Source organism: Homalodisca vitripennis, chromosome X (assembly GCF_021130785.1).
Source record: "Homalodisca vitripennis isolate AUS2020 chromosome X, UT_GWSS_2.1, whole genome shotgun sequence".
Taxonomy (NCBI): domain Eukaryota; kingdom Metazoa; phylum Arthropoda; class Insecta; order Hemiptera; family Cicadellidae; genus Homalodisca; species Homalodisca vitripennis.
In genome coordinates this window covers 27,409,222-27,422,334 of record NC_060215.1, presented here as the reverse complement: position 1 = coordinate 27,422,334, position 13,113 = coordinate 27,409,222, and the positions used below count along the sequence as shown (strand labels likewise).

Here is a 13,113-nt window from a genome sequence, read left to right as displayed (position 1 = left end):
CACAGTCAGCTAGTTAGAAAGTCAACACAAATACAAAGAATATTTCATTACAACACAGAAATCTGATCCCTGCACGGAGAATGAAATTGCAGAGGTAAGTTTCCTGTTACATCAGGCTGCTGAGTGGGTTGAGGGTGGTGACTACCCTCTGTTGTGGTGCTGCAGAACTGTGCCTCTCCTATTCTCTCTCCGTTGTTCTTACAACCTCAGTCATGCTTTCAGTCGGACTGAAGAATGAAATTGGCCATCACACTTAATTTTAGTAGGGGCCAAAATTGAAGATTATCAAAAGAGAAAAATCAAATGGTAAATTTTCCACAAGTCATATCTTTTACCTTGATACATATAAAACAACCCTCAGACATATAAGTAAAAATGTAATCAGAATCAGCCAGTGAGATAGTGACCAATTATTGTACTGAGCATTGTGACTTTCACTCTCTTATTGGTTGACATTGCTACAACTATTATTTATGTGTCTGGCACTTGGTTATAAGTGTGTAAAGCTAAAAGAATTAAAAGATAAAAAAAGGACTTTTTCACATTTTTAACCTTTTAGACGTCCTTTTTTTCACCTCCACGACTAGTGTGGCTGACCAAATAATTTTTTCTTCAGAAAAATTTGTCTATCAATTTCATGAAAATCTATATTGTGTACTTTACAAATACACAATTGCACCGTGGTGAATTTTACCAACATTATATGCATTTGAAGTGAATAGGAACTATTTAGATCAATCTAGTGATATATAAGAGAGTTGTAAGAAAGTGAACCAGTAGACCATGACAACGGTGGTAAATCTGATTAGGCCTAATGCAAGATCTCAGTGCCCCAACCAAAAAGATTTGTATAATTGTACAAATTTGTAAATACATATTTATAGCAATTAGGGATATGTGTTCACAATACAGAATGTGTTTAGTGGATAAATAAAATTTTATAATTTTAAATGAAAAGAACATTTGAACATTGCTTCTAACTTTAAAGATATAAAGTTTGACATGTAAGAAAATGTACGCTTTCTGGATTCATAAATATGATGAGTTATACTAAATAATTTTGTACTTGTTTTTGTTATTGATAAATTATATGTTATTGAAATTTCTTTATGTGATATAATACTGGTTTACCAGGGTAGTATCAATGTTCATAACAAATGCTCTGTTGCAAGTTTTATCAATATAAAATACAAATTTATGAAATAAGTCCATCAAACTATATATTTTCTGAAACTAGAGAAAATGTATGAATACTTTTTATATTTTGGAATTTTGATTTAGTTCAAATATACCACTTCTGTAGGTTAGGTCCCATACCCCTAAAACAAAACAACATATAACAAAGTTTCCAATTAAAAAAATGAAAAAACAAAAAGAATTTTACTTATATGGAAAAACTATAATGGACTATAATGGAAAAAAGATATATGAAAATATATAATCAAATAACTTTAGTATTTCTTATATTTTTTATAAAATACCCTTACAAAATTTGGAAAATTGGCCTGCCAGTAGCGGTAATTTAGTTGCCAATTCTTGGGTTAAAGGTGACTTCCGAACCACCACCAATGGTCTCAAGCAGGCGGGCTGAAGGCTAAGGCAGGATCGCTCAGGGGTCACCCATCCAAGCAGCAACCATGCCCAACATTGCTTGATTCGATTATCTTGTGATAACCACCATACCCACTACACTGTGCTATCGACAGGAAAAGTATCAGAAAGCTCAAAGTAAAAGATCTCAGTCTAGCCTGAACCAATTCTTTAATTACATAACTTCAGCTAACAAAGTAATAAATTAATAACATAATTAATTGGTTCAGAAAAATTGTTATAATTTTAATTTATTATATTTGTTAATATATTTTTTACACCTGGCCAGAATATAATGCTAAAATCATAGCTGTTTCACGAAAACTAACTATTTCACTATTAAGTATTATAGAATTATATTAGCTTCTTAATATTAGATATGTTTAATTTTGAATTCAAGATCTGAATTTATTGCTTAAAGCTTCTTTCAACTTTGAGCTGACAAAATAAGAATATTAACTATCCGATGAAAATTATTAAAACGTCATTTAATAAGGTAAGAAAGGGTTCCAGTGACAAAATAAAACAATACAATTCAAGCACTAATAAATAGTGACAATGGAATTTATTTGTTGTGTTAACAAAACTTATAGTAATACTTAATAAGTTGAACGAATGTAACAATATAAGAAAATAAATAACAAGGGAATGCGTATTTTATTAGAATACGTTGAATTTTAAAAGATTTTTCTCAAACTTAAGTACTATAATTAATTTTAGAATAATGGGAAAGCACACAACTTGTAATCATCAAAACATGTTAGTATACACATTCAGTATGTTCATAATACTACTTTTAAATTAAATTAAAATACAACTTTTATTTAACTGCGTAATCATTTCTAACTAACAATAAATATCCTATTAATAAAAATATAACACACTTATAACCATCTATCACTTTATGGACACTTATTATGTAATGGAACATTACAAGGAATGTAAAGTTATATAATACATATTGCACATTACATTATTCTCACTATTCATGTTACTCTCACCAGACATATTGTACTAGAAATAAAATACTGTTAGATACTTTTACTCATAACTTCATTCTATAGAGAATAACCTTCCCAATGGATAGTGGTTGCCAACAATGATAAAGAATCGTAACGATTCAGTACAAAATTTGGTAACTATCAACGTACTATTGGTCTGATAAAATATATACAAATCAATTACCATTTCTTGAACAATAATTTGGATTACAATTTTTTAATGTACAATTTGAACTAGCACATCCATGTGAGCTAAGTACTGTTTCTTTATACATTTTAATTGATAAATGTTATTGTTTTAACTGATTTAAATTTATTTAACACTACAGTTGGACCAGATACTGTTATTAAATTAGTTTTAAATACGTAATATATTGGTGATCAACATTTTTCCTGTACTCCGAATATCCATGTACTTCATTGTAAACCTGATAAATGTTTGTTACGCTGTTGGCAATAAGTAATACTTTGTTATCTCTAGTATTTCAAAGGTTTTCACTGTACTGGCAGAATCCGATACACATCAAAGAGTTTCTGTCTTATTGCGGCTACACCAAAAACAGTTCCGAATTTATTTGAATGGTTATAGTTGTTAATTAAAAACACAATCTATTTATTGGACAACAAAATTTCTAGATAAAATCATAGGTAGATGTATAAAAAAATTTAAAACCTTCTAAAATATTAGTCTGTATAGTGAAATAATTAAATTAAACAATACCAAATCAACTAAGCTATATGTTTAAACTAAATTTATGGCCTCGTGTTGTCAGTCAAAGAAGAAACATTTTTAAAAACATATTAAAAAAATAAAATGTATCATATACAGAGGAGCTACATACAAGTGGTAGTAACATTCTTATATAATTTAAAGCATTCAACAATACATTTTCTAACCAGTTAATTTATTTAGGTGCAAAAAGGCACTAAAATATCATGGCCACTGGTATTAATAAAAACAAAATATTCACCAAGTCGAATACTTTTATATGTCTAAAGGTTTGTATGCAGATAGTCATGGTGCAAAAAGCAAAAATGTCATGTATACTATAGGAATATTAGAACAGAAAAATATTCTTACTTCAAAATTATTTCAACAAGAGCATGATGACAAAGCTCAGTATTTTGTGAGAAATGTTTAGGTGAGTTGTGTAAGGGAATGACCATCTGCTACAACCTCTTAACTTGGAACAATGGGCTCGTGATAAGATCAATGTAAGACATCCGTTAGAATTGTACTTTACATTAATGGACCATCAAAACATTATAGCACAGTCTGCATTTTATCCGACATACTGCAAAAGTTAGCTTATTTACATGTAATCAAACCAGAGACATATTTAAAAGTAGACTCAAAGCGATTTAAAATGGTAATGGTTAATAAATTATTGTATGTTGTAACATGAATTTAAAACAATAAAAAATGTTAATCCTTACTGTAGACATAATTATAATTTTAAATATAACTCATTCTTACAATCCTGACTCTCTAGAGAGTTCTTACAAATATATAACCAAAAACTAATAAAATGCTAAATTCACACTTAGGTGTTTGAAATTATTGCATAATTCATTATTCACACACAATAAATCCAGCTCCCAGAGCATATAACCGTCATATCTTTTCACACAATTATTTAGCACTCACCCATGTCAAGACCTAAATATCAGGTAGTAAAATAACTTTTAAATAGACCATAACAGAATAGCAACCAGAAAAAACAAAGATTCCTTATCAACAAAAACCAACATTACGAACTTTCAACAAGTTTTTTGCGATAAACGTTTAAGTGAGATATGTGTATCTACAGAAGAATGGCAAGGATATGTGTTTTTAAATCTCAGTTTGCAGTTTTTGAAGAAGAATGTTGTTGAAGCTTTTCCAGTCTAACATCAGAGATAACACGTGTGTGTGAAACATTCTAGCCCAGTTAAATGCATAGAACAAAATAAATGCATAACTGTATGCTCTACCACTAAAATTATGAGTTAGTAATTGAATTACTTGAGTGTATTTAAACAGAATGCATATTCAGAACATCTCTAAAAGTGCAAGTATTTCGTTAGTTTTGGAATGAAGGATGAGGGTAGGGGTGAGGGGTTAAGAAGACGGAACTTGGAGTCTTACACCTATAATACAGTTTATAATACAAATTGTGAATTTAATACAATTCTACAAAAACAAATTAAAACTAAATATCTAAAATTGTGCTAAGCCTGGCTTACACTTTTTTTAGCATGGGTAAGTTAAGTACTTCTGGAATTTCAATTTCTTCCAATTGAATCGAAGAAGGTTTGAAGGGAAACCGCACAGGAAAATTGTATTTTGTGTCCATAAGCAACGTTGACTGTAACAAAGAACAAAATTACAAAATAGTAACTAATAAAAAAAAAAAAAAAAAACAGCAAAACGACAAACAGCAAACATACGTTCTGTTGATAAATATGTTACATAAACTAAAGTCTTTACATAAAATGTAAATACAGAATAGACATTATTGTAAACATTCGTATATGTGGCAATTTTAATTAATATGACAACGCTTCAAGTTCATTTCAATTGTGTTATGTTCAGAAAGTTCATCAACAGGAGCCTGAAGATGTCCTAAGAGGCAAAATCAATCTCTACCAAATTAAATAGAATTGGTAATGAAAGAGTAAGATATTATAACAAGTAATTATACGTACATCAATTAATTATAAAACAGTATCTGATCATTAAAAATACATTTTCTCAGTTATTTTCACCTGACTCTTGATACAGAATTTTTGTTTATACATCAGCTGTAACATAATCTATTTATGTTTGATAAGTGCCACTGCTTGTTGTAGTGTATTTGAAAACTACAAGAATATAAGAGGAAACAGCATTTGTATTTTTTTTAATACGCCTTGTCTTCATAATAAATATCAGGTGTGTCCATAAAAATGGAATATATGAAATATGTTAATGTGACAGATCAAATTACAATATTCAAATATTCGCGGGGAATTGGTAAACGGTAAACTGAAAAAACACGTGTTGATGGAGTTATGCTTTATTTAATTAATAGTAGAAAAATAAATTAACTTTACACAGGAACAAATTCAAATAATTAAATTGGATCAAACACAAGTAAAATTCATTTTTATTAAAAGTACTAAATATAATGAGGCAAACAAGCTAATTTGGGAAGTTGAGACAAGTTGAGTGTTGAAGGGACAATTACCTCAGAAAGCACATGTTGTAAAAATTTAAATAAAAAAATGATAGATAAATAATTAGGGTGAATAGAAAAGACTCAAATTGACAAATTAAACTGGACATAATGGAGTTCCGTATTTATTAACAAAGAATTAGATTAAATTAAAGCGTGAAGACACTGATTTAAATGACAGTGGAGAGGGGCATTGTCCTAGTCACTATGTCGCAATCTGGTATTCCTTCTTCTTGCGAGAAATCTCAAGCGAAGCAGACGCAGGAGAGATACTCCTGACAGTGATATGGAAAAATTGTTCGTTTAAAGTAAAAATTTACTACAGGGCGATGGGATATAGTGTTTATTAAATAAATTTACTTAAAAACAAAGCAAAATGAGTGAAATTAAGTTATGAATGGTGTGCAAATAAATCTAAATAACAAAGTGAGTTTGTTTACTTAATATCTATCCCATCTGCTGACAAAATTGGTAAGAGTTAATATAAATCATAGCCAGGTAACATTAATAGACTCGCAAAATTAAAAACCTTTTAAATAAATTAGTCAATTTGGACAATTCTTAGTTGAATTGAAAAATTTCAGTGTAAAGACAAAGACGTACATTAAAATGCCATTTTGATATAATTAAAATTTTTATTAAATCAGTGACAATCCAAAAAGTACTGTGAAATCAATCACCTTTATCCTCAAAATTCAACACAGTGATTTTTTATCTACACAAGGATATAACCTACTTGGACCCTGAGATTACAATAATTTAGATCACGAACCACGACACCAGCCCTAATACATTTGACCTACAGTGTGACTTTGACCCACGGTATAGTAACCGGCCCACGACACATTCTGTAACCAACGTGAGGCACTGCACTGTAACTGAACCGTAGCATATGCCACAACCAATTCTGAGCAGCATAACATGGGGCAACTACACGTTTTTAAACTACGTTATAAAAACCGAAACAGGTCATTAATAGTGACAGGACAGAATTACCCATTAAGGTTCAGTGTGCGTCCATAAAATACAAGTTACTTCCAGAGTGGGTAGTTTGGAATTTTTGTGACTAATCTGTCATGCAACATCTACATTGAATAGTAAAATACAAAATTAATTTAGTATGTATTTTTATTTAGAGAAATTTTTAGTACAATAATCATTTAACAGAAGTCAAAAGTAAAACTACTTGAATAGTTTTCCTTACATGCCTTGAATGGTTGAAACTAACTTGTCTTCAACATTCTGTGATTATTTCCTGGACCTTACAGAACATATTCTCATGCAATCTAGAGGAGAACAACCAAACTCAAAAATAATGAGTAAGATGAAAACTCTTGTATCATCCCACTTTCCACTGATGACTGGACGAGATAATCCCATTTTTAGTCAGTGGATTAAGCATACCACATTTTGTGCACATTATAAAATTAATCAACAGTTTGGAATTTACCTGATCCTGGTTTCCAGCTTGTTCCTTGAGCCGCTGCTGAACTTTGCGAATAAAAGACAGTGGAACTCTTTCTTCAAAGTCATCAGCTGGTGTGTAGAGGTTGAGGAGCTTCACAATCTACAACCATATAAAAAAACTATATCAATATACAGTATATAAGTGGATAAATTGTGAAATAAAAATGTACTTTTTATTTTAGTTTTTAATTAGCTTTTTATTTTACCTAATGATGGACCAGTTTCTATAACAATTTATCACGTAAACGTTAAGTGCAAACAAATAAATTTTAGTTGGTAATTAGTAATTCTTTTCTACTGCACACAGGTGAGATACAAGGCAGCATCATTGTACGTGGCAAAAAATGGGATTCAACTGCTGTTGGCATAATATTTATTAAAAGTATGTGTTCAAGAAATTAATTTAACTGAAGAGAAATAATAAAGTCACAAACTTTACAAAATAAAATATGATGAAGACTACATAAATGTAACTTGAATATATATATATATATATATATATATATATATATATATATATATATATATATATATATATATGTTAAATATACTATTCACTTTTGAATTAGTTCAATAGTGAATAATATATTAGGTTTTTATGATTGTGAGTGGAACAGGTTTTCCTGATTTCTAATATGTTCGAAAACGATGTGAAACATAACTTTTAAAAACTTTATTACTGGACCTATGATTGTTTACATTGGTAATAGATTTTTTGACTAGGCATTTTTTAATGATGCTTCTTTCTTCTTCCTTAGACTGCATCTCCTAATCCACCCCTCCTCCTCATGGTTGTCCACACCAAAGGTGCTAGAAGAACATGTCCAACCAGCTGAAGGAGAATTGGAACAGAATCTGTTGACTTCTCACACGAGTACGAAGTGTAAACTGTCTCCGTATGACTTATTTATTCATTAATTAATTTCTTTTAGTTTGTTTTTCTTTTCAAATCTAATTCTACAAAGCAACAAATCTACATCTATAAATCTAATTGCTATATTTATTGACTAGAACACACTACTAGATGCACCAGCACTGACCTGAGGTACGGACATCTTGTTACACATCTCGCATACTGTTGCCACATCCTCATCACTCTTGCGGGCCTGTAGAAGCTGTGAGGCTTGGATAATGGGTGCCAGCTCATTTGTGATTGTAACGTCCTGCCAAACACACACAATTTATGATTAGTTATCTACTTTCGACTCCAATCCTGTCCTTTGCAAAGACTGAAATGGGAATATACACATATCTCACTTAACCCTTTCCGCTCGTATGTCGGACATCGTCCGACATTGCTATTTTGCCGTTCCGCTCGTATGTCGGACGCCATCCGACATTGCAGTGACGTCAGCTTTACTTTATTTTTAGCCGGCCTACGATGTTTCCGATTGGTGCTGCGATCGCACGGCATTCTCAGGAACTAATAAATTACAGCTGAACTACGATTGGTCGGCTGCTGATTTATTTTGCTTTGTCATTGTATTCACGTTTCCTAACCAATTTTCAGACGCGTTCGCATTAGTGACTCGATATGTCGTTACCAAGTACCTCTTTTCTTTCTGATTCAGAAGTTATTGCTGAATTACTTAATTAAGGCAAGGATAATCAAATAAACATACAAAAGCCAACAGTTATCTGTCAGTATAACAAATATATGGGTGGCTTGGACCAAGCAGACCACTATATTGCTTCCTACAAATTTCCCCGTAAATCTCTGAAGTAGTGGAGAAAGCTATTTTTCTGGATGTTGGAAGTGGGAATAGTAAATAGCTTTCTCTTGTTCAACACGAATAAACAAAACCATGGAGAAAAAACAATTCAACACAGGAATTTCAGAGAAATCCTTATCACTGAACTTGTAGGCCATGTCCGTAACCCTATGAGTTTGAAGCGGGGTCGTCCTTCATCAGTAGAAAAAGAAGAAAGGCTAAACAAACAACCTCACTTTCTTGCAGCTCATCCAACAAAAAAAACTAAAGACTGTGCTGTTTGTAGCAATAGAAAGGTGCCAGGAGGAAGAAAGGAAACACTTTACTATTGTAAAACCTGTTAAAAAAATCCTGGTCTTCATCCTGCAGAGTGTTTTGAACGATACCATACCATGCTAAAATATAAAACTTATTAGTGTAATTATCAAATTTTATATCTCTAAAATATAAATTAGAAATAAAATAAAATTATTATACAATATAATAATGTATATACTTTATTGACTTCCAGTTTGCTAAAAATGGGTTTTTACTGAAAATATGCTAAAATAAATACGAGCTGAGGGGGCAGACTAGTGAAAAAAAATCCGAGTGGAAAGGGTTAAACATTTATCACAAAAAACTTGTTGAAAGTTCGTTTTGTTGATAAGGAATCTTTGTTTTTTCTGATTGCTATTCTGTTATGGTCAGTTAAAAAGTTATTTTACTACCTGATATTTAGGTCTTGACATGGGTAAGTGCTAAACAATTAAGTTGTGAAAAGATATCACGATTATATACTCTGGGAGCTGAATTTATTGTGTGTGAATAATGAATTGTGCAATAACTTCAAACACCTAAGTGTGAATTTAGTATTCTATTAGTTTTTGGTTATATATTTTTAAGAACTAGAGAGTCAAGATTGTAAGAATGGGTTATATTTAAAATTATGATTATGCCTACACTAAAGATTAACATTTTTGATTGTTTTAAATTCATGTTACAACATACAATAATTTATTGACCATTACCATTTTTAAATCGCTTTTGAGTCTACTTTTAAATAATATGTCTCTGGTTTGATTAAATGTAAATAAGCTAACTTTTGCAGTATGTCAGATAAAATGCGGACTGTGCTATAATGTTTTGATGGTCCATTAATGTAAAGTACAGTTCTAACGGATGTCTTACATTGATCTTATCACGAGCCCATTGTTCCAGGTGAGACAAGTTGTAGCGGATGTTCATCCCCTTGCTCCAGTGGCAGAGATCTTTTCGCAGCAGTAGGTTGTTCAGGGAACTAGCACACATGTAGTAGAACAGCTGTAACAATATTGTTTTTTATATATACAAGTAATTTAACAGAGAAATGCAGTTATTTACAATTTATCGCTTTCTTGGTGTTTTAATCTATATTTGTGTTTGATTTCAAATTATATGTTAACCCTTTTAGTGCCTCAGTGTTGTGTAACACGACCCGGTGAAAATGAGCTTGAGTGCCGGGATTGTGTTACGCAAGCCGTTACATTTGTACAAGAAGTGCCGGAGTAGCATAATGAGACTTTTGGAATAATATTTTTTAAATATTTCAGTCTTTTATGATATTGGGTGAAACCATGGAAACTGCTTTACAAAGGTCCAAATTAGACATTTTGGTTCTAAATTTGCTTTTGTACTGTCTGTAGATGATGTAATACGCATCTTAAAACGCCTGTCTCAAACCTCTATCTGTGTTTTGTAAATGGCATTGCGTTATTTACGTTATGAATTGGGGAGTCATTATTATTTTTAGGGCGGATTAATAATTTTTTATGTTGTGATTGGAAAGTTATAAAATGACCGAAAATAAAATAATCCGACTACTAGATAAGGTTAGTGCCGGAGAAACGACTGCTGATCCAAGTGTTCACGAGCTAATTGTTAATTTTGTCGAGGAAGATATAGGGCTAGGGTCGTTTTTAACAACTAACCCTAAAAACCATTGGAAACTCGTAGTTTAGAGCCGATTGTTGGAGAAAATATTACACCATATAGAAATTGAAGCACCCGAGCCTAATAGCCGTGTTTTCTCAAGAAAGACTTATTTACCTTATAGACCTAGTGTAAGGTGTGCCAAAAATCCTAGGCTAGGCCTATTTCAGACAGTGACAATGACAGTGACCTGGTTGATGACAAAGATGAGGACAAAGACTATTGTCCTTCAACTGTTCCAGAAACAATGTCAGATAAGTCTAAATCTGAGCGCAGACAAGGCAAAGTGCGTTCAGTAGCATGTTTCAGTTTCCTAGTTACAATGCGTTTGCACACATTATATTGATAGGTGTGCTAAAATTTTCTTTCAAAAGTAGTTTGGACTTAAAGATTTGTAATTATTAGGTTAAATATATCAATTTTGATTGTAATGTTCTGATCTGTAACAAGAAAGCCTTACTAATTAATATAATCTACTTTCTCACACAGTTGTTAGAAATTAAACTTCAATTTTGTTTTTGTTTCACATAATATACTACATTCAACGACGATTTTTTAAAGTACTAAAATATTTTTACGAACCTTTTTATATAATGTAAAGTACATAAACTAGTACGGATACGAAGAAAATCAACATTATTAATTTACTCATATATATTCTATATATATATATATAATTTCCATACATTTTTCATTAAAACACACCAATTTCTCTAAACATCCTCCATGACATAGGGAATCGCTAATATATTTTTTCACTTTATGTATGCCAAACACAACATTTTTTACATGATTTTGGATTGCATTTAAATGCTCATGGTAGCACTGACACCTACCATAGTCTAATTTTAAAAATAGTTGAAACAATTTTAATTTTATTTCCAAGTAAAAATTCTTTTTTTTATATTTCAAATTTTTTAGTTTCTATACATTTTTTAATGCACAATTTAATATAATAATATTTTAAACAAGCCAAAGAGATTTCTGATATCTTCATAAATAATATTTTTATACAGTATCTTCCAAACCCTTGCGCTTTTGGCCAAAAACCTGTGGCACTTCTCGCATATTACCCATAACAATATTGTGGCATTTATTAGCATGACACATTTTTTGGCACTAAAAGGGCTAACCTAAAACTTTTCTCAATAGATTGACTATGTTTCTCAATTTTTGCAAGCTTAGCTTAACCTTATGTAATTCTTTCTCAAAAAAGCACATATTTCGTTTCATAAAGTTGGCAAATGTCAATGATAAAATTGTAAATCCTCTAAAATCATTATGAAACATATACAATAGGCAAAACCATTAAGTTTAAATAAAGAGAATACCAAAATTGAGCTGAATTAGTAAAATGTGGGCCAAAGCCTGTGGTACATCACTACTGCAGTGGTATCACATTCTGATCCTACCAAGGAGTTGATGTCATCAGTAATCTACAAAGAAACTTTTACATATATTATATGTTTTTAAAAAGCGTAAGATATTTTGTATTATTATAATCATAAAAGAAACTATGTGGTGTATTTTTTGCATTTCATTTGAGTTGTTGAAAAAGTTATTTTTTCATTAACATCAAAGGGAACTCACCTGACGGAACACTGAGACGATGATCTCATGATCGACTCCGTGTAGAGTGAGAGTTCGATGGAAGCCTGTAAGCTCTTGTAGGAGACTCTCCAAAGTCTTCTGTGTTGGCATGGGAACTGTGTCAATAACGGATGCTGCACGGCCCCGCTTGCCTGTGGAAAGACCAGAGATCGCCTCATGTTCCAAGATCGCAGGCACTGCTTTCTGCTGCAGCTTCTCTTCCATGTGACGAATCACAGCCTACACACAAGGTTCAGGTACAAATTTGTGTGTGCAAGTGGCTTAGGTTACTAATCCTTGCGGACATTTACATGTCATCTTCTAATTGTTACCACGTGAAATAAAATTCTAAGGCATTAGTGTAGCAACACCATCTACCCAACATTGTAACTTATTAATTGTTGTGAGTAGATCATACCTTATGGTTTCAGAAACGTTACAACAGAGATAAACATTTTTTTTTCCTAATTTCCTTTGGGTAGGCCTAACAATTCTTCACGATAGTGGTTACATCAAATATGTATATTTTAGTACCCAAGTGCAGAAATAGGCTTTATTAATCCTGAGAATTGACAAGAACTGATGAGGTTGATCCGCCGGTAACTC

General features: G+C 31.5%; 1 protein-coding gene across 2 annotated transcripts in view; it reads right to left on the bottom strand.

The window, feature by feature from the left end:
• Positions 1-2,124: 2,124 nt before the first annotated feature.
• The window catches only part of LOC124368829 (unconventional myosin-Va), a 147,304-nt gene continuing 136,315 nt past the window's right edge, over positions 2,125-13,113 (bottom strand). For both annotated transcript variants that reach the window (XM_046826238.1, XM_046826237.1), the window contains exons 31-35: positions 12,508-12,747; positions 10,138-10,269; positions 8,296-8,418; positions 7,239-7,355; positions 2,125-4,939 (exon numbers count right to left, since the gene is read on the bottom strand). In XM_046826238.1, the coding sequence (XP_046682194.1) occupies positions 4,814-4,939; positions 7,239-7,355; positions 8,296-8,418; positions 10,138-10,269; positions 12,508-12,747 (738 nt within the window). In that variant the 3' untranslated portion in view covers positions 2,125-4,813. The remainder of the gene's footprint in view (positions 4,940-7,238; positions 7,356-8,295; positions 8,419-10,137; positions 10,270-12,507; positions 12,748-13,113) is intronic.